General features: G+C 68.1%; 2 protein-coding genes across 6 annotated transcripts in view; one reads left to right on the plus strand and one right to left on the minus strand.

Moving 5' to 3' along the window:
• LOC101790762 (mitochondrial import inner membrane translocase subunit TIM16) overlaps window positions 1-25563 on the plus strand; it is a 37508-nt gene that overhangs the window by 11678 nt on the left and 267 nt on the right. Inside the window, exons 8-30 of one of the 4 annotated variants that reach the window (XM_072023672.1) lie at window positions 702-788; window positions 991-1073; window positions 17354-17408; window positions 17489-17546; window positions 17627-17772; window positions 18708-18803; window positions 19540-19662; window positions 19740-19875; window positions 19965-20140; window positions 20240-20348; window positions 20470-20556; window positions 20681-20823; window positions 21059-21163; window positions 21275-21360; window positions 21517-21658; window positions 21756-21845; window positions 21920-22036; window positions 22111-22246; window positions 22327-22418; window positions 22503-22589; window positions 24261-24345; window positions 24727-24866; window positions 25175-25240. In XM_072023672.1, the coding sequence (XP_071879773.1) occupies window positions 702-788; window positions 991-1073; window positions 17354-17408; window positions 17489-17546; window positions 17627-17772; window positions 18708-18803; window positions 19540-19662; window positions 19740-19875; window positions 19965-20140; window positions 20240-20348; window positions 20470-20556; window positions 20681-20823; window positions 21059-21163; window positions 21275-21360; window positions 21517-21658; window positions 21756-21845; window positions 21920-22036; window positions 22111-22246; window positions 22327-22418; window positions 22503-22589; window positions 24261-24345; window positions 24727-24866; window positions 25175-25240 (2445 nt within the window). Of the gene's footprint in view, window positions 1-701; window positions 789-990; window positions 1074-17353; window positions 17409-17488; window positions 17547-17626; window positions 17773-18707; window positions 18804-19539; window positions 19663-19739; window positions 19876-19964; window positions 20141-20239; window positions 20349-20469; window positions 20557-20680; window positions 20824-21058; window positions 21164-21274; window positions 21361-21516; window positions 21659-21755; window positions 21846-21919; window positions 22037-22110; window positions 22247-22326; window positions 22419-22471; window positions 22590-23564; window positions 23699-23729; window positions 23876-24260; window positions 24346-24726; window positions 24867-25174; window positions 25241-25563 lie in introns of those variants that run through there. The other 3 variants (XM_072023671.1, XM_038186996.2, XM_038187004.2) reach the window with 3 other exon arrangements.
• Window positions 7753-15772, minus strand: VASN (vasorin). Of its 2 annotated transcripts, none has more exons than XM_038186997.2 (2): window positions 15640-15772; window positions 7753-10469 (listed from the first exon to the last, which is right to left on the minus strand). In XM_038186997.2, exon 2 carries the CDS (start codon window positions 10457-10459, stop codon window positions 8429-8431), a length of 2031 nt encoding a protein of 676 aa, XP_038042925.2. In that variant the 5' UTR covers window positions 10460-10469; window positions 15640-15772; the 3' UTR covers window positions 7753-8428. The 2 variants fall into 2 exon arrangements, with proteins under 2 accessions (XP_038042925.2, XP_071879777.1); XM_072023676.1 differs by lacking the exon at window positions 15640-15772 and adding an exon at window positions 10967-11327.

Genomic DNA, 25563 nt, shown 5'->3' on the forward strand with positions numbered 1-25563 from the left:
CATGGGAGCCGGCCCGCAGTAACTCTTCCCTTCCCGTCCTCGGCACAGCAGCGCTGGGGCCTGGGGGTGGGACGGGGCTGGGGATGGTGCCGGGGCGGGCAGGATGAGGCACAGGCCTGCTGGGGGGGTCCCGGCCCTGCAGGGAGAGGAGGAGGAGGTGTGGGGAGCGCTGCCGGGCTCAGTTTGCCATCGGTGTCTCGGTAGCGTCTGGACACCCGTGGGGCACCTGCCTCCTGCAGCCGGGATTTGGCACAGATCGAGAGCCCGGGGAAGCATCCGGGGAAGTAAGTGCCTCTCCCTCCCTGGCCATGGCCGGGGTCAAACATCTTCTGGTGCCTGCCAGCATGGAGCAGCTTCTGGGTGCTCTGGCCCCCCCGAACCCCCACGCTTGCCATAAGGGGAGCCCGGGTGGTGCTGGGGGAGCCGGGATCCTTGCCATCACGCTCACATTACCTGCTGCCACCCCCCGCTCATCCCAGCCACCACACCAGCACCTCGGAGGCCACCTCGCCGGCTGGGGGCTCGGGATGGTCACTGCTTGGGGGCTGCCCCCACCCCGCTGGCACCGTGGGCACCTCTCGGTGGGGACCTGGAGCCAGCGCTCGGCCCCGGGGCTGGTCACGGCCGTGCTGTAGCCGCACGTGAAGCCGCACGGCGCGGGCAGTGGGAATGCTGACGGCCATGTCTCCTGTGCCTTGCAGAGCGTCCCGGGACACGAGAACAACAAGGACTCCCGGCTGCTCTGGATGGGCGCCAGCGATTGCCTCATCTCCGTGGGGTTCAGCCAGGTACGCTCCTCACTGCTTGGGATTTCCCACCCCGTGCCAGGACCACGGCGCGGCGGCCCCACGCGTCTCCTGGGTGCCAGCCCGGGCTCCTGCCCAGCACGGCGGTCGCAAAGCAAGGGCACCCCCAGCTGCTTTGCGGGCTGCCGGGAGAGGACGTGGGGACAGCTGCACAGCCACGAATGCCGCATCTTTGTCCCTGCAGATGCGCGAGCGGGAGGTGAAGCTGTGGGACACGCGCAAGTTCAGCGGCGCGACCTTCACCTTGACGCTGGACACCTCGCCCGGGTAGGGACAGGGACTCGCCATGGGGAGGTCGAGGAGGGACGTGGGGCAGCGTGGCAGTGCCGGGGTGGGGACGTGCCCTGCCACGGCCACCGCCACCCCCCTGTGCTCGGGGACATGAGGTGAACACTGCGGGAGGGCAGGACCTGGCAGGGAGCTCCTGGCATCGGCAGCGCTTGGACACAAAGCCAAGGACAAGCCCGGGGACGATGTGGCTGCGTCCCTGGCACCACGCGGGTGGGGAGGGCGGGAGGTGGCAGTGCTGGGGACAGCGTGTCCGTGTCCCCAGCAGCGCCGGGCTGGGGGGGGGGAGCTCCGTGCCGCTGTGACGGGTGATGGCAGCGCTGGCCACAGCACAAGGCAGTGTTTGGGGTGGCCGCATGCTCCAGGCAGCACACGTTGCTTGGGAACGGGGCTGGGCCCCCGGCGCGATGCTGCAGGCGAGTGAGTCCCTTTGGCACGGCTTAGCCCCGACCCCGGCTCGCAGCAGGGCTCGGCACTTTGTGCGGCGCTGAGGCTGCCCCGGGCAGACGGGGGCTGGCTGGCGGCGGAGCTTTGCTCATGGGGCGTCCTTTTGGGAAACGGAACAGCAGGTTTTTTGTGGCCGTGAGGGGTCAGCGCCTCTTTTCAAGGCTCGGTGAAGATGTCTCCTGTCTGCCTGGCACCACCGAGGCTGCGGAGGTGACAAACGCTCTGGTTAGGGCTGGCCTCACCTCTCCCACACCGCCCCTGTGAGCTGGCCCAGGGTCACGGTGCCAGGGTAATGAGGGTTTGGGACAGGGGCTTTCTGGGCTGTGCTGGAAGCCTCTGCCTGTCCCAGAGCTGCTGGCAGGGCAGCAGGACACCGGGACCCTCGCCGCACGCCGGGCTGGCTCCGTCACATGCGGCAGGGACACCGGGACCCTCGCCACACACCGAGCTGGCTGCGGCACGTGCCGGGCTGACGGAGCTGGCTGGGTGGTCGGGAGCCTCCGGGTGCCGAAACGTGGCCTCTGGCAAGGAGCTGAGTGAGCTGTGACAGCAGGGCTGGCCCCTGGCTGCCCCGCAGCATCCCCGCGCGAGGTGTCAGCCCCGAGCCGGCGCTGACGGCAGCTGGGACCGGCAGGAGGGGAGAGGAACGGCCGCCGGCGCTGCGGGGAGGTGCTGGCACGTCCCCACAAGGAAGGGCAGCTCAGCACGGTGAGCAGGGGAGCAGCAGGAGGAGGGTGCTGCTGGGCTGCGGCAGCCTCCCCGGGCACCAGGAGTGTCCAGAGTGAACGCCCTCGAGGGGAGCCAGGGCGCACAACACGCTGCCAAAGGGGCTGCTTTGGGATCCTTTCTCTAAAACCCACCCCTCTGCGCCTTTCCAGGAACCACCCCAATCCCTGCCGCTCCTCATCCCCCGCGCGCGTGGGCCTCCGTGCCGGCGCTCAGCCGGGGCGAGCCCGCCCGGCTAAATTGGATCCAGACGCGAGGCCGCGCGCAGCCCCGTTTGCTCAGGCCGGGGTTATTTTGGCTGCCGGCTTTATCGGCCGCCAGGAATGCGGCTGGCAGGCTCTGCCGTGCGGCGTGTCAGGCCGGGGCTTCGCGAGGTTGTGGCTGCGCCGCGAGGGGAGCTGATAAGGCGGAGGAGGAGAGGGGCCGCGGGGCGCCCAGGGGCGAGCGGGGCCCCTGCTCCGGGGAGCCGGGGAGGAGAGGGAGGTGCTCAGCACTGGGGCTGAGCGCTGGCAGCCGCCTTTCCAGCCCTCTCCCCACCTCTCCCCGCCTGTAAATCTCGTGGAGATGACAAACCGCGGAGGGGGATTTGGGCTCGCTCCCAGCAGACGTGCCGAGCGCGAGCCGCGCTCTCCCTGCGGCGCAACCGCCCGGCACGGCACGGCAGGGTGCGATGCTCGGGCAGGCAGGACGGGGAGGAGGTGAGGGTTTGGGGGTCACAGGGGTCCCCCCAGGAGGCAGAGCCTGCGCAGGGGGGCTGCACGCTTGGTTCAGGACCAACAGACCCCAAATGGCACGGCACCCAGCCCCGCCGGCACCGGCTGTGGCAGGAGGGGTGCCAGGCTGGCACGGCGGCCGTGGCCACGAGCCGTGCACAGGCAGCCCAGCGCAGCAGCAGCTCGTTTAGGGTTTTTGAGGAAGCAATCAGTGGGCGGGCAGGAAGCTCATACCATTCATTACTGACGCCGGGCCGGCAGGAAGGGGAGCGCGTGCCCTGCCGTGCCCCGCCGCGGGGGCCCCTTGCCTGCTGAGCCAGCCCCACGCATCCCTGGGCACCCCAAAATGGGGCAGGAGCGTGGCCCGAGGTGGGGTGGGGGGGACAGCCCCCACGTGCCCAACCCCGATGTCCTGCAGTGCCTATAGTCACCACGGCCCCACAGACGGCTGCGCCCCTGCACAGCGTCCCCAGGGGTGAGGGTAGGAAGGGAATCACTGCCCTCATTCACCCCGCTTTCTCCTCCATGTCATTGAATTCGTTTGGGGGCTTTCTCATCCCAAACCCCGAGCAGGTGAGGACTCTGTGACCACGTAAACCTTGTTTTGAAGGCACGGGGCAGCAGCCGGGCAGATACCATGTGGCACAGCCCAGTTTAGCCACTTGTGCTGGATGTGTCCCTGGGTGTCCTGTGCCTTCCGGGCTGGGGGCACTCCTGGCCCTCCTCCCCAGTCCCTGCCCGGGGGCTGAGTCCCCAGCGGTGCCCAGGGGAGGCGGTGGCAGGAGCCACGCGTGGCCCCGGCCCCTCTCCGCGCCGCCATCCTCACGTGCCGCCTTCTGCCTTTTTGCTTGCCCGTCGCTGCCTTTGAATCAGGTTTTGTCTCCCCTCCGGCCCCCTTTAATTGGATCAAGGAGCAGCAGGAAGGGGCCTCAATAGGTTATTGTTGCCCTAAATTGTAACCAGCACCGGTGGGGTTGGGTTACGGGCTCAGACTCGGGGTCAGCGGCCAGACCCCGCTGCCGCACGCCCGCAGCCCTGGGCCGGTGCCGCCTCGGTGCCGGGGCTGCCGAGAACAGTGGCTCCCTTGTTGTGCCACCCAAACCTTCCCCTGCAGAGCCGGCAGCCTCCAGCCCCTGCCACAACCCTCTCGGGGCTGGTCCGAGGTGACTGGGTCTTACAAAGTGTCCCAAAAAGTCCCGAAATGCTGGGAGAGCTGGGGAAGAGCTTTCGGGAAGGCGGAGCGCTGGGGCCTGGTGGGGCCGGCCGGGTTTGTGCTGCCCTTTGCAGTGCAAAGTCCAGCAGCGCCGGGAGGTGCCCGTGGTGTGTTTGCTCGGGTTGGGATTCGGAGGGCCCCGGGTGGTTCCCCGCGGGGACGCTGACCCAGGCAGCGCTCTGCGCTCATCATCCTTCCCTTCTCCAGCCCCTGGTGCTCCCCGCGGGGTGGGACACGGCTCTGCACAGCCTGCGAGTGGCCAGGGCTGGAGCACGAGCCCTTCCCGAGCCCTTCCCGACGGCGTTGCTCACCCGGCCACGAGGCTCCAGCTCTCGTGCACGCTGAGCCACGCGCCTCCACCAGCCCGCTGTCCCCTGTCCCCATTTATTGGCTTTTATGGGACTTTAGCAGCAGATTCTGCTGTGTTCCCCGTGCCCTGAGCCCAGCGGGGCTCCCCTGTGCCATGCAGCTCGTCCCAGGGGTGCGCCCATGCCACTTGGGGTGACTTTTACCCCAAATCCCCATGCTGGCAGCACCAGCACCACCATCTCCCATCCCAGTCTGGCCATGAAGCCACGAATGCTGGCTATTTCTGGGACTCAGCAGCCATTTTCTATGATTTTGGGTAGCACGGACATTTCGGGGGGTCTCCAACGGCTTCCACCCCAGTGGCAAGGCCTTGGTGGCAGAGCCCTGAGCGGGACAGGTCCCCGTCCCCATCCCCGTGCCACAGGCATCCCTGGAGAGCCCTGCCCTCGCCCCCTCTGCCCCCAGGCCCGTGCTGCTCCACAAGAAAAGGGTTTTTCCCTCTGCTCCAGCCAGCCCCTGGCTGCTGCCACAGGACGCAAGGAAGGACAGAAGCCACCCGACCAGGTGCCAGCCCCGGCGGGGACCGTCCCCGCACGGCAGTGGGGACAGACGCTTCCCCGTGGCCGCACGAAGGGGTTAAGCAAAGCCAGGGTGCCTGCCCAGCCCCGCAGCCTGCCCCGCTAATTGCACCGTGTAAAAATAGCCCAGTGCTTGCGCGGCCGCTCCAGCGGGAAGGCGGCGAGCGGCGTAATTGCCGAAATCGCTCCCAGATGGGCCACAGCCTCATCCCGGGCCTCGCGCTGGCCCGCAGCCGCCTCCGCGGGCGACCAGCGCTCCCCAGCCCTGGCCCCGTCAGCTTTCCAGGAAGCCAGCAATATTTCTGCCTTTCCACAAGCTCTTCCTGGCAGCAAATGCTCTGCAGCAGCGCGGGGGGGGCTGCGGGACACTTGCACGCACGCCCCGGCTCCCCGTGGGCATCCTTCACCCTGGGGTAAGGGGACGGGGACCCGGCACCCCCTTTGTGGCCCTACAAAGGCTGCGTGTCCTGCTGAGGCTCTGCTCCAGCCATGGGGACGTTGGGGACCTGGCACGGGCTCCCTGGGCTGCTCGCGTGCTGGGGACACCGGGACTTGCCCTTGTGCAGCTCGTGGTGCTCTTCACTGGGCCCCCATCCTGCTGGTGGCTTCTGCCCAGGGCTCTCGGTTAGCCGAGAACAGCGAGAGGGATTTTTTTGGTTTCATTTCAGGGGGTTTTGCAATCCTTCCCCTGCGCTGATTCAGCTCGGAGGAATTAGCAGCGCCGCACAATGTGCCGCGCTCATCTGCTCCTGGGGCTGCGGTGGAGCTGGCAGTGGCCGGGGGGGACTTTTGTGCTGGGGCTAGGGAAGCCGTGAGGGCTTGGGGGGGAGCTGCGAGGACATTTTTTGGGTGCCTCTGAGCTCCTGCAGAGCCACACGGGTGCAGACGTGGGCGCTGGGTATCACAGCGGGTCCGAGCACTGCGCTGTGCCAAGCTGCGCCGAGCCCCGAGCCTGGCAAACCTTGAGCAAGTGGGAAAAGTCCCTTCCTTGGGAGGGGGGCACATCGTGAAGCCAGGGAGGAGCAAAACAGCAGCTCGGGTGGGAGCGTGACCCTTGGAAGGGGATGTGGCTGTGCCAATGCTTGGATGTGGGAGAGGGATTTGTGCTCCCTCCCCCCCCTCTCCAGCCGGGGCGGTGAAGGATGGGGCTGCCTGAAAGCGGGGAGGGGATTTCTCAGCGAGGTCCTGGAGCCGTAGGAATACAGGGAGGGAAAAGGAAGGGGCCAGGAGGGAAGAGGCGTGATGGCTCCTGGCGTGATGGTGCTGGGGCTGAGCCCGTCCCTGCGCCCGTCCCGGCTCGGGGGCTGCAGCAGCGACCATCCGGAGGCACCCGGCACGGGGCTTGCGCTCCGCCGGGGAGTTTTCTGCTCTCCTCCTCCTCGCAGGGCTGGAAAATATACAAAGCTCGCAGTGAAAATATTTACACAGCAGCAATTTTCAGAGGAATTTGGGATGTTAATTTGAAAAATCTGTGGGGAGAGAACCACAATGGGCCCTTTGAGCGGGCGAGCGTGGCCCTCGCGCCTGCCCGCCCGCGCCGGAGAGGGGCCCCCGCTGCCACTGCGCCGGCCCTAATGGGAGCCAGCCCTGCCGGAAACCCACCTGGGAGCCGGGGGGGCCGCGCCAGACAGCCCCCGCTGCCGCCCCGCGCCCCTAATTGCATCCAGAGCATGCACGGGACCAGGTCAGGGCCACATCCTGCAGCAGCGCAGTGCGCACGGGGGTCCCGTTAGGCTGGGAGGGGGCTGCAGGGCACTCACCTGAGCCGCCAGCCCGGGGGGGGCAGCAGCCCCCTTGGGTGGTGTCCCCTCTGTAACCCCTTGGGCAGCCGGCCCGCCGCAGCTCTGCTCGCTGCGGTGGTGGCGGCGCTTCAGCCCGCTTTGCTCATTTTCTCCAAATAAAACATACCTCCGCGGGCAGGGACCCAACCTGGAAAATTCCAGCCCGAAAGATAAAGGATTGGAAAACGATTAAAACCAGAGGTTGGAGCAGAAAGCACTTGGCAGCGGCAACCTGCCTCGCGCCGGCCCCGAGCCTCCCCCCCCGCTGCAACCAGCGCACGAACACGGCTGTTCAAGGGGCCGGGGGGCTCGCACCCAGGAGGGGGGGGCCCAGCACGGGCTGCCTGAGCCCCGGCGTGGTGGCAGCCCCCGGTGCGAGGGGACCGTGGCCCTGCTGCGTGGCTGCGGATGAAGGCTCGGGCACGGCGCGGTGCCAGATGCAGGGCAGAGCCCCGGGCAGCCCCTTGGCATGAGGCTGGCGCGGAGAGGAGGAGGAGGAGGAGGAGGAGGAGGAGGAGGAGGAGGCTGACGTCAGGAGGTTATCGAGGTTGAGCCACGCTGTTTGTCCGACACCCCGCGGCCATCTGGCAGCCAGGGCAGGATGAAGTCAGGCTGGATGATGCGCAGGGCAGGGTCTCATTTGAAACTCGTGGCCTCTGTTTTGCTGGCAGCTCGCGCTGGGGGGGCAGCTTCACAGGGCTGAAACCTCCAAAAAACTGCCCTGACTCATCCAGTGCCAACAGCAACGGGGAGCACACGGCCGACCTGTCCCCCCCTCTGCAGGGGACATGGGCACTGCCACCAGTGGTGCCCGAGGGTCCCAGGGGAGCTGGGCTGTGCCGCCCTCGGGAGGGGTCCCACAGCTCCCAAGATTGCAAACACCGCGCACGATTCCTTGTTGTTATTATTTTATTTTAATTTTTTTTACAAAAAAGACACCCTTCTGGTCTGCCTTACAAAACAGATGTACACAAACCTGTACTAGAAAAAAAAAAAAAGAGTTTTCCCAGAAGAAATGGGAAATAACCGTGTATAAATATTCTCTCCGAGTTCTTAAAGCTTCGATTCCCGGTTCGCCTGCTCGGCGCTTCCTTTGGCGCGCGGCCCGGGGGTCCCGAGGGTCCCAGCACCTCGGCCGGGCCGCGCCGCTCACATCAGCTTCCAGGGAGTTGAGAGCCACGGGCCGTGCTCCACTAAAGGGCCCTTGTTGCCAGCACGTTGATGCCCCTTAGCTAAGTCACCGCTGACTTTCTTTTTTAGCACTAGCTAAAAAAAAAAAATTAAAAAGGCCAACCCAAACCCCAAATTAAAAACGAAAACCCCTCTCTTTCGCTACCCACGTTCTACGTAGAGTCACAGAAGTCAAGGCACTCAGTCATGCGCCGAGCGGTAAAATTAGTGTCTGCTCCCGAAGTGTGTGAGCCTCTCAGAAATTGCACGTTACGGGTTTGGGCTTTGTGCCTTCGCTCAGTTAACTCCTCGCTGTTCCTCGGCCCGGAGGAACGGGGCCGGGTGCCACCGCTGGCCGCGCGGGGCTCCCCTGGCCCGGCTGCCCGTGCCGCCTGGCTCAGAAGTAGGAGGGCTTGAGCGCGGTGGTGTTGTTGTTGCTGGGGTAATGAGCCTGCATCAGCGGGACCTCGCACTCGGAGCCGCCCGAGAGCATCGCGGGCTCCGGCCCCTTGCGGCTGTGGGTGCCCAGGTCCCCGTTATCCAGGCAGGCTTTCACTCCTTCCAGCTCCAGCGGCCCCGCGTCCACCCCGCCGCCCGCGTGCGCCTTCGCCCGGCGGTGCCGGCGGTAATACGTGACCCCCGTCACCACCACCACCAGCAGCAGCACGGCGGCCAGCGCGGGGACGATCATCAGGGTGAGGTTGTTGTCCTTGCCCTGGGTGACGGGCGAGTGCTGCTGGTGGGTCAGCTGCAAGGTGTGCGCCTCGACGCAGAACTCCTCCTTGGACACCTTCTCCCCCAGCGGCCCGACGCAGACTCGGTAGGTGCAGTTGGGTCTCAGCGCCCGCACCGTGTACTCGGCGAGCGAGGCCGGTAAGCGGAGCATCACGGGCCGCTTGTCCGGCCCGGAGAGGTTTCGGTAGCTCAGCCGGATGCCCTTCAGCTGCGCTTTGGACTGGATGTAGTTCTGCAAGTCCACCTTCAGGGACGTGCTGCTCACCTGCGTGATGCTGATCCGCCGGCTCGGCGGTGGCGCCTGGGTGCCCGGGGATGGCGTCGTCCCCTTCACCTCTTCCTCCTCCTCGCAGTACGCCCCGGCGAAGCCCTGTGGGCACAGGCACTGCAGGTGGCTGCGTGCGTCCAGCTGGCAGGTGCCGCCGTTCAGGCACGTGCGCGGGGGGCAGATCTGCGGCGGGGGGCTGCTGGGGGCCGGGGGGACGCTGAAGGACACGGGCGCGGAGCTGCCGGGGGAGGCTCTGACCTGCGGGGTGGGAGCGGCGGTGCTGGGCTCCGGCGGGGGGCGGCTGCTGGTGGGGAGAGGCGCGGGGGGCCGCAGCGTGGTGGTGCGCGGCGTGGTGGTGGTGGTGGTGGTAGTGGTGGTGGTGGTGGGGCAGCCGAAGTCGGCGTACTGCAGGTGGTGGAGGAGCTTGCCGGAGTTTTTGGGGGGGAAGTGGCAGCGCGTCTCCTCGGGCCGCCGGAGGACCACGCTGCTGGAGTTCACCCACTGCACGAGCCAGCTCATCTGGCAGATGCAGTTGAAGGGGTTGCCGGCGGCCGTCACGGCCCGCAGCCTGGGGAAAAAGCCGGAGAAGTCCCGAGGGATGGTGTTGATGTTGAGGTTGCTGATGTCCAGCTCCTGGAGGTTGTGAAGGCTCTGGAAATCCTCTGCCGGCAGCTGGGAGATCTGGGCATTGCCGGCCAGGCTGAGCTTGGTGAGGCTCCCCAGGCGCCGCAGCACGGCCGGGACGCGCTCCAGCAGGTTGTTGGAGACGTCCAGCTCGTGGAGGTTGTTCTGGGGCTGGAAGAGCTCCTCGTCCAAGCTCGTCAGGCCCAGCCCCGCGATCTTCAGCGACTCGATGTTGACGGCGTGGAAGGCCCCGGGTGCGATAGCGGGGATCTTGTTCCAGCTGATGTCCAGCAGCAGGAGGTTGGGCAGGTCGAGGGGGGGCACTGCCCAGAGCTGGTTGTTCTGCAGCTTCAGCTCCAGCAGGTTCTCCAGCGTGTCGAAGGCGGCGGCGTGGATGTGCTGGATCCTGTTCCTCTGCAGGTAGAGCCTCTCCAGCAGCCGCAGCCCGTGGAAGGTCTCGTTGGTGATCTCCTGCAGCTGGTTGGAGGACAGGTCCAAGTTGACGAGCTCCGTGAGGGGCTGGAAGATGTTCTTCTGGATGCTGGTGATCTTGTTTTGGGAGAGGTCCAGGAGCTGAAGGGCGGGCAGCCCCGCGAAGCTGTCCTCGCTGAGCATGGTGATGCCGTTCTCAAAGACGTACAGGGAGAGGGTGTTGGGGGGCAGCCCCCGGGGCACGGTGTGGCCCCGTCTGGCGGCGCACAGGATGGTTTTGGGGTCCTGGCACTGGCAGCCAGCGGGACATGCCCGCGCCAGCTCCCCGGGGACCAAGAGCAGCAGCGTGCAAAGGACCAGCTGGTTCATGGTGTCAGCTCTGCGGGAGAGAGAGGTTTGCATGAGGATACGTGGAGCAAGCAGCGCCGCGAGCGCGGCTTCACACGCAAAACACCCGGCTGGTTTGGCGGTGCTGAGGGAGGGGCTGGCTCCACGCAGCTCCTGGGCCCCCGACCTGGCTCCTGGTGGGGCAGGGACAGCCAGGCTTGGGCACGCTGCTGTCCCCACCGCTGTCCCCACCGCTGTCCCCACCGTCCCAGCACGGCACCACAGCCTCCCAGCCCCCGGCTGCCCACGCAGTAGGAACCAAGTGGCCGTGCCACCAGCCCCTCGGCATCTCACCATCCCCTCCCGCCCTGCCTGGGACACTCCAGCCCCAAAGGGACCATGGAAGAGCCCAAAAACCCCCTCTGCGGTCACGTCTCCCCGCCGCTGCTCCTGCCCGGGGCGTGAAGCAGCACACGAGCTGCCCACCCCAGCCAAATCCTCTCCCTTTCCCCCAGCCCCCCGGATTTAGGGCCGTCGGTGTCCACGCACCCCCAGCTCCTCCGTGCATGGTGTCGCGGCTCCGGCTCGAGGGGCTGCGTCCCCCGTGGGGCGAGGCGGCGGGGAAAGGGCCCCTCCTTCCCCCCGGCTCCTCTCGGCAGGGTGCAAACCAAACATGTGGGATGCGCCGCCTCCATCCCAGGACGCACCCGGCTCGGCCTCCGCCAGCGAAGGGGGTGGGAGCGCGCCCGCTTCCCGCACGCCGAGCAGGACTTAACCCTTTGCTCGTGCCGCACGGAGCTGCGCCCACGGGCAAAACCCCCCCCCGGGACCCCTGCCCACGCTGTTGCTTTGCCCCCAAAATCGCTACAAGGTTCTGCTTTTTGGGGTGGGCACATGGACCCCAGCGCCAGGGCGAAGCGTAAGGCAGGGTTTGGGGTTTTGGGGAGGGGGGGTGAGTGCTTTGAGGGATTTGGATGGCTGCGTGGTCTCCAGCGCTTGGAATTGGAGCTGGTGGTGGCACCCCGAGGTGGCCTGGGCTAATGAAACGCTGCCAGGGCAAGGCTGTGGGGCCAAAGGAACCGGCTGCCCCAGCCCCATCGGGGAGGCTCAGGGTGCCGGGGACGTGGCCATGGGTGGCAGGAGGGCATCACAAAGCTGGCGAGGTGCTGAGAGGGGCACGGAGCCACAAAACGCCCGCTGCTGGGTGCTGCCAGCCCCCTCCAGCCCCTGCGTGCCGCATCGTGTCTGCGCGGGGAAGCAGGGAGAGGACAGCGCTGTGACCTTGGCTGCGGTCCCCTTGGCAGAGCAGAGCCCTCAGGAGGACAGGAGCCCCTGCCCAGTGCCGTTCTGCTGCTCGGAGGGCAGCGGGGCCACGTCCCAGGGCTGCAGAGGGGGGCACGGGGCCAGGCTGTGACCCCTCGGCGGGCTCAGCCCCTGGCGGTGCTCCAGCCCTCTCATCTCCCAAATCCCCAGCTGCACGCTGCGACTTGGCGTCCCAGAAAGCTTCCCCTGTTGGCATCCCGGGTTTTGGCACAGCACCAGCCTTGTCGGGACACGGAGCCCCCGTCCCGCTGGCGTGGGCAGGCAGAGGACCGAGGGGAGGAAGCTCCGGGTGTGCGAGGCCGTAGCAGCCCTTGCTCCAGCCCCTCTGTGCCAGGGGCCCCGGGGACAGACGTCCCGCCTCGTGTCCTTGCCTAGGACGTGGCTGGCTCGTCTCTCAGCCCCGTCTTTCAGCCCTTTTAATGCCAGCCCTAATTAGTGCTGGCGAGGGGTTGCAGCAGGGCCGTGCTTTCTCCGCCACCCCACTGTCGGCGCTCAGCAGGCCCTAGGGGTGCCGCGGCCCCCGCAGCCCCTTCCCCAGCACCTCCTCCCCTCCTGCCGAGCTGCTCCGAGCTGTTAATAGCTTCAGGCAAATAAAACCCCCGCGGCGTGCGAGGGGCCCCCGCCGTGTGCGGGGGGCTACCGGGTCGCGCAGCAGCACGCGCCGGCTGCCCCAGCCGCCCCTCCGCCGTGGGGGGCCCTGGCCGAGCCTCACCGGCGGCACAGCAGGGCCCCAAAAGCGCTGGGGGGGTGACACCGACACCCAGGGGCATCTCCGTGATGGTGCCCCCCCACCACCACCCGGACAGGGTTAAGGCGGTGGCCGGCTCGTGGCCCGGTCTCGGGGTGCGCCCGAGGGTGGGGTGCACCCGCGCCGCTGGGCAGGGTCACCGCAGCGCCTGAGTCACTTGGCCTGGGGACAGCAGCACGGGGAGGAGCCGCTCCGTGGCCATGGGGTCACCGTCACCATGCCCCCACCCAGTCCCATCGGGTGGGTGGCTCTGCCAGGGGCTGCTGCGCCCCATGCACCGCGGTCAGGCACGATGGCTGAGCTAAAGAATGTGTTGTACGGCCTCAATAAGGGGTTTTGGGGACACTGGGGGTGTTAAGGGGGCTGGGGACAGCGCTGGCACCGCTGTGTGAGCCCTTGGGGGGTTTGGTGCCAGGTGAGTGGCTGCAGGAGTGCAAGGCTGCCGGTGACACCTTGGGGACCTGGCTGCCCCTGGGAGCGAGGAGCCAGCCAAGAGCCCTGCACCGATGTTAGGACTGAGTGGGGAACAGGGGCACCCCGAGACAGCCCCAGCAGTGCCAGGACAGCCTGGGGGCCGGCGCAGCGTGTGGCCGTGCCAGGCCACCCGGGTGGGCAGCGCCGGGTGCCGGTGGTGCAGGAGCTCGGGGCTGGGACCGGGGTTTTGCAATGCCAGGGTCGGGTTTCGCTGACGTGTCCCATGCTGCAACCAGCTGCTGACTCCAAGTCTCTCGTCCCTTTAATTACGCTGGCATTTCCTCTCCGGCTGCCAGGCTCCGCTCACCCAGCCCCGGGCAGGTTGGGCCGGGCCATGACCGCGGCCGAGCATCCCGCCTCACCGGCCAGGCCGGGTGCCCGTGCGCTCCACCCGCGCAGCTCCCGCCTCCGCCACCTCTCCCTCGGCACGCGCCGGCATCGCCTCGGCACCCCGGATGGGCTTTCACAGGGTGCTGAGGGGTTGATCCAGCCCAGGGGCTTGGTGGCTCCATAGGGGATGGGAGCAGAACGGCCTCGGCGCATCCAGGCGTTGGAGACGTTCTCCTGGAGGTGCTCGGCCATCCCGTGGCCGCCCCTGCCAGCGGCCTGCTGCTGCCTTGGCTGTGCTCCCCCCTGCCTGCACCGCAGATAGTTGCCGAATTATTCATATTTTCCGGCTGCGGGAGGATCCGGGCTCAGCCTCCCCAGCTCACACAGCCTCTGCCTGCCAGCCTGGTGGGCTGGGAGCGCCGGCCCCGTTCCCTGCTCGGGGCGGGCACCGTGGTGTCCCCGCCGCTGCGCACAGAGCTTGGCAGTCCTGGGGACACGGCGGGGTCACCCCTTATCCCCATGTGAGGGGGAGCCTGATCCCAGCCCCGCGCAGCTGCTGGGGATGAGGGGCAGGGCTGGCTCCTCAAGGGGGTCCCCGTCCCCATGCCGTGGGTGACACCCGGGCAGATGGATCCTGCCGCAGCCACAGGGAGGTGACCCTGGCGCTTGGTGAGCATCCCTTGTGCTCACACAGAGCCACTCACCCTCCTGACACCAGGGGCTGGTGAACCTGGGGGTGCCAAATCGCAGCCAGGAGGGATCCCACAAACTCTCACATCACACCCCGTGTCACGGCGGGTCCCTGAGCCGGGGGTACCCAGCAGAGCCGGGACACCTCCTCCCATCACCGCCCGCACCGGCGAGCGAGGCCCCGCATCCGCCCGGCTCCTGGCGCCGAACAAAGCCACCGTTGTTGCCGGCACGCAGCCAAGCCCGGTGGCCACCCCGGCCGCTCACGGGCACCGGCGCAGGCACGGCCGCGTCCCCGCCGCCGCTCGGGGCCCCGCGCGCAGGAATGCGGGGCCTGCACCGGCGGCCAGCTCGAGTTGCAGGCGCCGCTCCCCAGCCCCTGCACGCGGGGCCCTCCCTAACGCCCCCCAAACAAGCCCGTGTCAGCACGTGCCCCCTCCCGACCCCCGGCGGGGGCGCAGGATTAGCCCCTAATCCCCCTTTTCCCTTCAACCCGCCCTCCGCCGCAGCTCCCACCTCCTCCCAGCCTCCCCTCCCTATTTAATTAAAGTTTCCGCAGCAGCCCCAGAGGAATGCGGGCCTGGTTATTGCCTCCCCCTTGGCGCCAGCCCCTCGGCCCCGCTCCTGCCCCCGTGACCCGGCCGCGCTCCCGGCTCTCAGGTGCCGGGAAGGGGGGAGAAAAACCAGCAGGGTGGCTTTGCCGGGAGCCAACGCGCCCGGGAGCCCGGCGGTGCCGCCCTGCTGCCACGCGCGGATTCCTGCGGCCTGACTGTGGCCGCCGTGTCCCCGAGCGTTTCCTCCTGCCGCATCCCGCCGGGGCGGCGGAGCCAGCCGGGCAGGCAGCGCTTGCGTCAGGGCGACCCGGCCAGGCCACCCGGGCTTGGTGTGGCGGCGAAAAAATAGTAATTAGTGTCGTTCGTCACGCCGGCACGGCCCTGCGCCGTGTGGGCAGCACCCCGGCCCCAGCTGGGTCAGGACAAGCCGGTTGCCACCAGGTCACCGTACAAAGGGACGTGCCCATGGCACAGCGGGGTGACACACGTCTGGCTGGCTCTGTCACCCGGGCATCTCCCCAAAGTGGCACCGGGATGCCCAGGCACTCGGGGCAGCGTGGTGGCTACAAGGGAGGGAGGTGACACGGCGAGGGGCGCTCAGCCCATGGCACACCTGGGGAGGCGAGGGGCTCGGTGGCACCCCGGTGACACCACACTGCATGACAGCAGGCACACAGCAGCAGCAGAAGCTTGTGGGGCATCCCCTTGGCCATGCTGGCTGGTGGCCCTGCTGGCACACAGCCCCACGGGGACAGCGGTGCCCGCTGTCCCCTGCTGCCACATCCCTTGGGACCGCGCTGCATCCCACCACCCCCACAGCCACCCAGCAGCAGTGGGGGTCCCTGCAGCCCCATCCCACCCCCTGCCCGTGCCGGGGCACCCCCAGACCCGGTGACAAAGCCGTGGCAGGGGACAGGCAGCAGGGGACAGGACCCGCGGAGGCACCGTGCGGGATGGGGACCCCGCCACCGGTCCCCTGGTCCCCGCGCACCCCGGGGCTGCCTCCGGAGCCCCTTCCCCAGGCGACACCGTGCACCCAACGGGACGATCAGCCCGGTGTCCCCCCCCCCGTCCTGCCCGCACCCCCGGGACGCGGCACTCACCGTGGCCGGGCCGTGCCGGGCCGGGCCGTGCCGGGCGCTCAGCGCATGGCTGCGGGCGGGCGCTCCCCGCTCTGAGCGCGCCGGGCGCGGGGGGGCGGCTTTTAAAGCCCGGGGGCGGGGCTAAGCCCTGAGGGGGCGGGGCCATCTCTCTCCTCGCCTCCCCATTGGCTGAGGGAGTCGGGGGAGGTGGCTGGGGGGCGGGGCTTCCACGCAGGCTCCGCCCCCTGCTCACATGGGGCCCGGCGTGGGGGCGCCCCAGGGACCCCCGGGGACCCCCGGGGACCTCCAGGGACCTCCAGGGACCCCCGGACCCCGGGGGCAGCTCTGGGGGGGGGCAGGCGCAGCGCCCCCAGCACCGCCAGGCCCTGGTGCCCCTGTGGCCCCCAGCAGCCCCCCGGGACCCCTGTGCCCCCCAGCCATGGGTGACCCCAATGCCCCAGCGGAGCCCTGGTGCCCCCTGCCCCAAAACCCAAACCCCAAACCTGGTCCCGGGGGGCGCTGCCCCGATGTGGGCACCCGCTGGGGACAAGGGGCTCTGGGTGTCCCCGTGGGGCTGGTGTCGCGGTGCCCCGGTGACAGCAGAGCTGTGCCACGCGCTCCAAGGGCTCGCCCTTCATCGCCTCGAGGTGTCCCGGCACCCAGAGGTGTCCTTGTCCTTGTCCCAGCAGCGGTGACCGCAGCCGGGCAGGGGACCCCCGTGCCTGCCGGAGCCACCCCAGTGGTGTTTGCCCAAGTTGTGCCAACAGCCACGGGCTGGGATTGTGCCGTGCCAGCCAGGGCTGTCCCCGGTGTCACCCGGCCACCCCACGACGTCCTCTGCAGCGTCCCCATTGTGGGGACCCGCTGTGGGCACAGGGCTGCCAGGGCTGGGTACCACCCAGGGTGGGTGCACGGGGCCGGGTGCCTTTGTAGGGCTGCGTTTCCTCAAAGTCGTTCCGTGTAAAACCCCGGCACTGCACGTGCTCCCTTCCCCCAGCCGGCACGACCACAAAAATGTCAACCCGAAAGTAATAGATTGTCCCTTTGTTCTCCTGGAAGCTGCCTCTGGAGCTTTCTCCTCCACCCGCATCGTGGGGAAGGAAGAGAAGGGCTTTGGTGCTCCCCGTCCCCTCCAGCCACTGGGTGGGACGGGGACGGGGACAGGGACGCTTTGGCCAGCCCAGCCGGTGGCCCCGACCGCGGGACTGGCAGGGCGGCGTGTGCCGGCGAGGCGTGCGGCGTGCTGGCTGCGCCCCGCGGCCCCGTGCCCGTCCCGAACAGGCTGAGCCGGCCCGGGCAGCCCCAGGGCAGTGCCGCAGCGGGGCCAGGCGAGCCCCGGGCTCCCTCGCCCACGTTTGGCATCCGTGTGCCACGTCCCCGCGCTGCCGTGCCACGCACCGGGCGGCTGGAGGCAGCCACCAAGGTCTCGCGGCCATAAAGCTGTCACAGCGGGGCTGAGCGGGGCAGGGCTGTGCCATGGGAGGCTGTAAATCGGGGAGATGCTCAAGGCCGTTCCCATGCGCCTCACTGAGGGAACCCAGCAGTGCCCTGGTGCCGTGGGCACGGCCGGGAAGCCACCGGCGTGCGCCCACCTGCAGCGATCCTGGGGTTTGGGCGTGCAGTGGGGGAAAGGGCTGAGAGGGCAGGATCCAGCCCCTATTGGGGTGCTGCCACGTGCCAGGGCAAGGTGCTGAGCCCCGTCCCGCGGTGCTCAGCGCCCTCCTTCCCTTTGCAGGGCCATGATCCCGCTGCTCGACGCCGACACGGGGCTGCTGGTGCTGGGGGGGAAGGTGAGGAGCCACGGCACGGGGGGCGGTGGGGTGCTCCCTGCGCCCCCGCTTACACCCCAGCCCCTCCGCGTCTCTTCCAGGGTGAAAACCTCCTGTACTGCTTCGAGGTGGTGCCGGCACAGCCCACGCTCACCCAAGGTAAGCAGGATGAGCCCCACGCCGGGTTGTCACGGCCCCCAGCCTCGCCCCCACCCCACGGGTGTCCTGTCCGTCCCCAGTCACCCAGTGCCTGACCGAGGGGCGCACGCGGGGTCTGGCCGCCGTCCCCCGCCTGGCCCTGGACGTCATGGCCTGCGAGGTGCTCCGCGTCCTGCAGCTCACCGACACCTTCCTCGTCCCCGTCAGCTACATCGTGCCCCGCAAGGTAAGGGGGCGCGGGGTTCCCTCAGGGGGATCAGCACCAAGCTTGGACCCCCTGTCCCCATAACCCTGGTGCCCGCTCCCTCCTGCCACAGATTTGGGGACTGCCCGCAGCGCGCGGGGCCGCGGTGTCCCAGCCAGGTTCTCTCGCTGCCCCCGATGTGCTCAGGCTCTTCCCCACTCCCTACAGCATTTTTCTGAGAAAAAAAAAAAAAAAAAAAAAGGGTGGTGGCTACAGAAATGCCCTTTTCTGTAAACAGACACTGTTGTGGAAAAAACTCACGTTTAAAAAAAGAACCAGAGCGTAAGCGCTGCCGCAGGGCAGCCACGGGCTCGGGGGGTGGGGGCTCTGTCCCCGTGGGGACATTTCCCAGGCAGGGCTCAGCTCCCCAGGGAAACTGAGGCACAGAGGCGTGCCCCTAGCTCAGCCCCATGCCCAAACCTACGGGCAGCACCATGTTGGGGGGCCTGGTGCCATCTCACCGGGGGATGGAGGGCACCCAGGCGTGGTGAGGGGTGGCGGGGGACCCCTGTCCCTGGCCCGGGGGGAGCAGGAGAGGAGGGAAACCTGCAGGGAGCTGAAACCTGGGTGCTGGGGGCTGATTTCTGGGTGCTGGGTGGAAGATGCAGGGTGCTACCGGACCCCGCTGCGTAACGGAGGCTGGGCGCTGGGGCGGGGGCTGCAGGGTGGGTGCTGAGAGCTGGGTGCTGTTGTTGGCAGAGCAGGGGCTGCGTTTTGGAGGCCGGATACTTTCAGGGGTGCACGGCGCAGCCCAGAGCTGGGCAGCGTCTGACACCTACAGGCTCCGGCGTGCAGCTCGGCCAGGGCTCCGCGGCCACAAGGTGCCCGGGGGTCTCCTGCCCAAAGCCACCGGGTGCCCAGGGGACAGCGAGGGGCCGCAGGCTGAGCACCACCTCCGCCCGCCCCCTCTCCCGCAGTCTGTGCAGGAGTTCCACGAGGATCTGTTCCCCGACTGCGCCGGGGTGCTGCCGGCCACGGATGCCCAAGCCTGGTGGGCAGGGGACAGCCAGCAGGTGAGTGTCACCCAGGGGGCGTCCCCATGGCTGGCATGGCCCGGGGCTGGGGGAAGCACTGGTGCCGGCACAGGGACCACACCACAGCCTTGGGATGGGGACGGGGACGTGGAAGGGCACGTGTGGGACTTTTTAATCACATCCCTTTAATGGGAAGTGGAGATTCATACGAATCAAGTCTGTTTCCCAAACGCCAGTGGGTTTTTGGGGTGGCCGCGATGGTGGCAGGGCACCGAGGTGCACCCCCAAGAGGGTGCCACCTCCTGACCACGGAGTGGGAAGGAAGCCCCTGGGGACGAGCAGGGCTTCACCCCCAGCTGCCCAGCCCCGTGCTCGGCTGCTTCTGAATGCAAACACGGCTTCAGGAGGTCTCGTCTGTCCTGCCGCTGACGTGCACCCACTGAGTTTAAAATGTTTTTCCAGCAAGGAACTGCTCAAAAACGCTCTCCTGAGCTCAGCCAAGTGAGCTCTATTTTCCATCTAGGTGCAGCTCAGAGTAAAAATCTAATAGTGAAAACACATTTCCCACCATCTCCCTTAAAAACGTAGAGCTTGAGGCCGTATCCTTACTGCATCCAGAGCCACGGGCCGGGGAAGGGCCCCTCCTGCAAGCCACATACCACGAGCGGCAGGGTTCGGTGGGGGCGATTGCAGGAGGAGGGGGAAAAGGGAGTTTTGTGGGGGCAAACCTGCTCCTCTGAGAGCGAGCGGGTGGGACTCGGGGGCTCTTCTGCAGGTGGGGAAGGTGAGCCTGCACCCCGCGCGCAGACCCACGCAGACCTTCCGCTCCCCCGTCATCGCCCCCGCGGCGCCCAGCACCCGGCTGCCCGACGATGGCCCCGCCGACAGCGACCGCAGCGTGAGCACGGGGGCGCGAGGGGCCGGGGAGGGGCTGGGCGAGGGCAGCACCCCCTGCCCACACGCCGTCTCCTGCAGGAAGGCAGCGGCTACTCCTCGCCCTCTGGCTCGCTGGCCTCGCCGAGCAGCGCCGCCACCTCGCTCTCCGCCAGCACCGGCCCCTCCAGCGGCTTCGTCAGCAGCCCCAGCCAGAAATCTCTGCAGAGCATTTTGGGTGAGTGGGTGCCGGGGTGGGCTCGGCGTCACCCCACCCGCGTGGCTGGAGGAGTTGTGGCACTCAGCGACCCCCACACGGCTCCGCAGGGCCCAGCTCCCGATTCCGGCACGCGCAGGGCGCGGTGCTGCACCGCGACACCCACATCACCAACCTGCGGGGGCTGAGCCTCACCACGCCGGGCGAGAGCGACGGCTTCTGCGCCAACCACCAGCGCGTCGCCCTCCCGCTGCTCTCCGCTGGCGGCCAGATCGCCGTCCTCGAGGTACGGCGGTGGGAAGAGGCTCCCAGTGCCACCGCTGTGCCCGGCACATGGGTGCCCGCGCCTGGCATGCACTCTGGGTGACACGTTGCTCTCCGCCAGCTCTCCAAGCCGGGCCGTCTCCCCGACACAGCCGTGCCCACCATCCAGAACGGCACGGCGGTGGCCGACCTCTGCTGGGACCCCTTTGACCCACGGCGCCTCGCTGTTGGTACGTGCGCTGTGCCCAGGGTGCGCTCTGTGGGGCACTGTCACACTGCCGTGGCACGCTGCGCCCCGCATCACCACTCACCCCCTGCCTGTCTCTCTCCGTGGTGGTTTCTGTGCTGCAGCGGGGGAAGATGCCAAGATCCGGCTGTGGCGGGTCCCCGAAGGCGGGCTGCAGGACACGCTGCGGGAGCCCGAGGCTGTGCTGCAAGGTGAGCGCGGTGCAGGGGCACAGCTCAAGCACCGATTGTCCCAGGGTGTCCAGGCAGAGCCGCACGGGCAGACGGGTCTGGTGGCGTCCCTGTCCCAGTGCCAACACTCCGCTCTCCTTACCAGGGCACACGGAGAAGATTTACTCCATCCGCTTCCACCCCGTGGCGGCTGACCTCCTCGTCTCCTCCTCCTACGACATGACGGTGCGGATATGGGAGCTGGGCGCCGGGCAGGAGGTGCTGTGCCTGCAGGGACACACGGACCAGGTAGGGTCAGGCGGCGGCGGGGGGACCGCAGCACCCGGACGTGCCAGGCCTCCACGCTGCGGCGCAGCTGGGTGCCAGCTCGGAGCTGGTTCCTGAACTACGCTGCTGAGATGCCATCGGGGAGGAGAGGTGCCCATGGGACACCCAAGGGGTGCACCCGGCCGGCCACCAAGTCCCCTGGGCCAGCCAGGGGCTGTGGCACGGCTCCCTGATGGGGGCACCCTCCATCTCCCAGATCTTCAGCTTGGCCTGGAGCCCCGATGGGAGGCAGCTGGCGACGGTGAGCAAGGACGGCCGGCTGCGGCTCTACGAGCCCCGGCGCAGCCACCAGCCCCAGCAGGTGGGACCACAGCAGCAGGAACGAGACAGGAGAGCTGGGAGGGGACAGGTCCCCACGCGGGGAGCTGCTGAGCACGGGGTGCAGCCAGTGACCCTCCTTCTCCCCACACAGGAGGGCCCAGGCCCCGAGGGGGGCCGCGGGGCGCGCGTGGTCTGGGTGTGTGGAGGTGATTTCCTCCTCGTCTCTGGCTTTGACAGGTGAGGGTGGGCACGTGGATGTCCCTTGCACCTCCCCGGGCATGGCCACCACTGGGCACAGTCCCTGGGGGACGAGGTGCACCTCGGTGCCCACCGTGGTGACACCGGGCACATCACGCCCTGCCGTGCCACCCGCCCACCCTCCCGTCCCCACAGCCGCAGCGAGCGCAGGATCCTTCTGTACCGGGCACAGGCCCTGCCCGATGGGCCCCTCTCCGTCCTCGGCCTCGACGTGGCCCCATCCACCCTGCTGCCCTTCTACGACGAGGACACCGGTGTCGTCTTCCTCACCGGCAAGGTGGGAGCACCTGCGCCCAGGAGGGCTGCCGGCACAGGGCCCCGCGGCGTGGGACCCGCCGTGCCCTCACACCAGCCCCCGTCCCGCTCTGTCCCAGGGTGACACCAGGGTGTTCCTCTACGAGGTGACCCCCGAGCCACCCTATTTCCTCGAGTGTAACAGCTTCACCTCCAGCGACCCCCACAAGGTGAGGGGGGGAGCCCGTTGGGGCCGTGCCGCCGTCCCTGCTCCCAGCCCCGCTCACCTGCCTGCTCCCCCCAGGGCTTCGTCTTCCTGCGCAAGACGGCATGCGACGTGCGCGAGGTGGAGTTCGCCCGAGCGCTGCGGCTGGGCCAGGGCGCCCTCGAGCCGGTGGCTTTCCGCGTGCCTCGTGTCAAGGTAGCCATGGGGGCTGGCGGCATGGGGGGGCCGGGTGGAGGCTCCCCTGTCCCTCACCACCCCGCGTCCTGCAGAAGGAGTATTTCCAGGACGACATCTTCCCTCCCACCCGCGTATGGTGGGAGCCGGCCCTCGGTGCCCGCGCCTGGCTGGCGGGGGAGGACGGGCAGCAGTGCCGCGCCGACCTCCGTCCCCCCGAAATGACGCCAGGTGGGTGCGGAGGGGCGAGGCGGGCACCGTGTGTGGGGCTGCCCCCCCTGGAGCTGCCCCACATCGTGCTGCCCTCACAGTGAGCCAGGCCCCCAAGGAGCAGCCGGCGCGCAAGTTTGTCCCCGCGGCCGTGTACCTGGGGGAGAAGACGGACGAGCAGAAGAAGGAGGAGGTGAGCGCGGGGATGGGGATGGTTGTGGGGGAATCCCGAACCCCCCCACGAAGCCCCGTCCCCACCCCATGGCTTGCCCCGTAGCTCCTCAGCGCCATGGTGGCCCGGCTGGGCAACCGCGACGACCCGCTGCCACAGGACTCCTTCGAGGGCGTGGATGAGGCTGAGTGGGTAGGTATCATGGGGACACTGGGACATGGGGACAAGGGGACACCGCGACATGGGGACACCTGGATGCCGTGACATGGGGACACAGGGACAAGGGGACACTACAACATGGGGACACCAGGACACCGCGACATGGGGACACTGGGATGCTGCAACATGGGGACAAGGGGACACCACGATGTGGGGACACCAGGACACCGCGACATGAGGACACCACGACATGGGGACACTGGGACACCACGACATGGGGACACCGGGACACTGTCACATGGGGACACCGGGACATGGGGACACTGGGACACTGGGACATGAGGACACCACGACATGGGGACACTGGGACACTGTCACATGGGGACACCGGGACACCTTGACATGGGGATACTGTGACACCATGACATGGGGACACCACGACATGGGGACAGTGGGATGCTGCAATATGGGGACACTGGGACATGGGAACACTGGGACATGGGGAGAAGGGGACACCACAACATGGGGACACCAGGACACCGTGACATGGGGACACTGGGATGCTGCAATATGGGGACACCGTGACATGGGGAGACTGGGACACCTTGACATGGGGACACTGGGACACTGGGACATGGGGACACTGGGATGCTGTGACATGAGGACAAGGGGACACCATGACATGGGGACACCGGGACACTGCGACATGGGGACACTGGGGCACCACGACATGGGGACACTGGGGTGCTGCAATATGGGGACACCGTGACATGGGGACACCAGGATGCTGTGATATGGGGACAAGGAGAACACCATGGCATGGGAACACCGGGACAGTGCGACATGGGGACACCACAACATGGGGACACTGGGACACTGCAACATCGGGACACCTCCACATGGGGTCACTGGGGCTGCTTAAACACGGGGACACCACAACATGGGGACACCGTGACGGGGGGCGTGAGGAGCGAGCCCTGCCGCTCTCACCGCCCCCTATCCCCACAGGACTGATCCACGCCGGAGCCCACGGACTCCTCAGAGCCCCCGGGCTCCCCATGGCCCCCGGGCTGCCCGGAGCCGCCCCGTGGGGACGCGGTGTCGCTGTGGGGCCGGCCCCGCCATTAAAGCCGTGCAGCCTCGCCCCGCTCCGCCTGCTGCTTGTGTGGGGCTGAGGGGCGGGGAGGGCAAAATGGCGCCCGGCAGCTCCCGGCAGCCGCCAGCAGGGGGCGATGTGGGGAGGGGGGAGGCGGCTCCGCCCCGCGCCCTCCGCTCCCTGACCCGGCCCCGTCAGGAGCGGAAGGGGCGGCGGGGACATGGTGAGGGGATGAGGGGGGGGTATAGGGGACATGGGGGGGATAGGGGACACGAGGGGGGTGGTAGGGGACACGGGGGGGGACAAGGGACGGGGATCGGGGCGGGGAGGTAGGGGACAGGGCGCTGGGTGTGGGGCGGGGGGCAGGGGGCGGGGTGGGGGGACAGGACCCGGGGAGGGGGACAGGGACAAGGGACAGGGACAGGGAGGGGGTGGAGGGGTTGTTGAGGGTCTGGGTGAGGGAGGAGGGAGCTGAGAGGGCAGGGGACAAGGCAGGGGACACAGGGGACACAGGGGAGGGGGAGGCCGGATCCCGGGTGGGGTGGTGGGGAGGGGGGCGCAGGGACACGTCGGGGCCGGCGGTGACAGCCCCCCCGCTGTCCCCACAGGCCAAGTACCTGGCGCAGATCATCCTGGTGGGGGCCCAGGTGGTCGGACGGGCCTTCATGCGGGCGCTGCGCCAGGAGTTCGCAGGTAGGAGCCCAGCTCCCCCCCACCCCCCCCAAGGCTCCCCCAAATCCGGGCTGAGGGGACACCCCCGGGTCCCTTTGTGCGGGCAGGGGACACCCCCAGATCCATTTATGCACAGAGAAGACACCCCCAGGTCCCTTTGTGCAAGGAGGGGACACCCCCAGCTCCCTTTGTACAAGGAGGGGACACCCCCGGGTCCCTTCACGTGGCCCCCAGGCTCCTGCCCCCTCCCCAGCGCTGGGTGCCGGGAGGGGACCTCACCCGGGTGGCCCCATGAGGGACACGGGCGGCTGAGATGGGGCTTCATGGCCCTGACCCACCTGGAAGCCCCCGGGGTTTTGGGGCTCTGAGGCACTTTGGGAGGGCTGACGGTGTCCCCGGCAGCGAGCCGAGCTGCGGCAGACGCGCGAGGGCGCTCGGAGAGGCCCCAGTCCGCCGCCGCCTCCAGGATCATCGGCATCAGCCTGCAGGAAGCTCAGCAGATCCTCAACGTCTCCAACCTCAACCAGGAGGAGATCCAGAAGGTAGGGGGGGCTCCCTCGGTGTGCCTGTGGCTGGGGAGGGATTTTGGGGTTGGTGGGGGGTGATGTCTGGTCCCTGGAGGGTTTGTGGGTGCTGTGCTGGGCATGGCTCGTCCCAGGAGATTTTTGCTGCCCCAGCTTGAGCTGGAGCACGGAGGAATTTGCTTGGCGGAGCTGCCCGGGGATGGGGACGCTGCTCCCTGGAGGTACTGGGGGTGAAGCAGCCTCCACCCCCGGTGCCAGAGGACACCAGGATTTGGGGAGCAGAGGGTGCAGGAGGCAGCGACTGACGGGGAGCTTTGTTTTGGCAGAACTATGACCACTTATTCAAGGTGAACGACAAGTCTGTGGGAGGCTCCTTCTACCTGCAGTCCAAGGTGAGCGAAGGGAGAGGTGCAGGGTGCCCCCAGCTCTGCCCCCAGCCAGTCTGGCTTTGAGAGGAACCTTCCAGAAACGGATGTTTTGGGGCAACAGCGTCTCCTGCACAGGCTGAACCCACCTGAAGGCCATGCAGGGAGGGTTTTGCTGCCTCTGCCTGGCTGCTTTGGGAGGGGATGGGGGCTGTTGGTGCCAGCGGAGCAGGGCTGTGCTGACAAGGGGTCGGGAATAGGATCTGTCCCCATCCTTTGTCATGCTGGAGGCCATCTGGGGGGTGCCTCGGGGGGGGTGAGGGACCCGCAGCACCGACAGTCACTGCCAA

The sequence above is a fragment of the Anas platyrhynchos genome, chromosome 15 (genome assembly GCF_047663525.1).
Source record: "Anas platyrhynchos isolate ZD024472 breed Pekin duck chromosome 15, IASCAAS_PekinDuck_T2T, whole genome shotgun sequence".
Taxonomy (NCBI): Eukaryota; Metazoa; Chordata; class Aves; order Anseriformes; family Anatidae; genus Anas; species Anas platyrhynchos.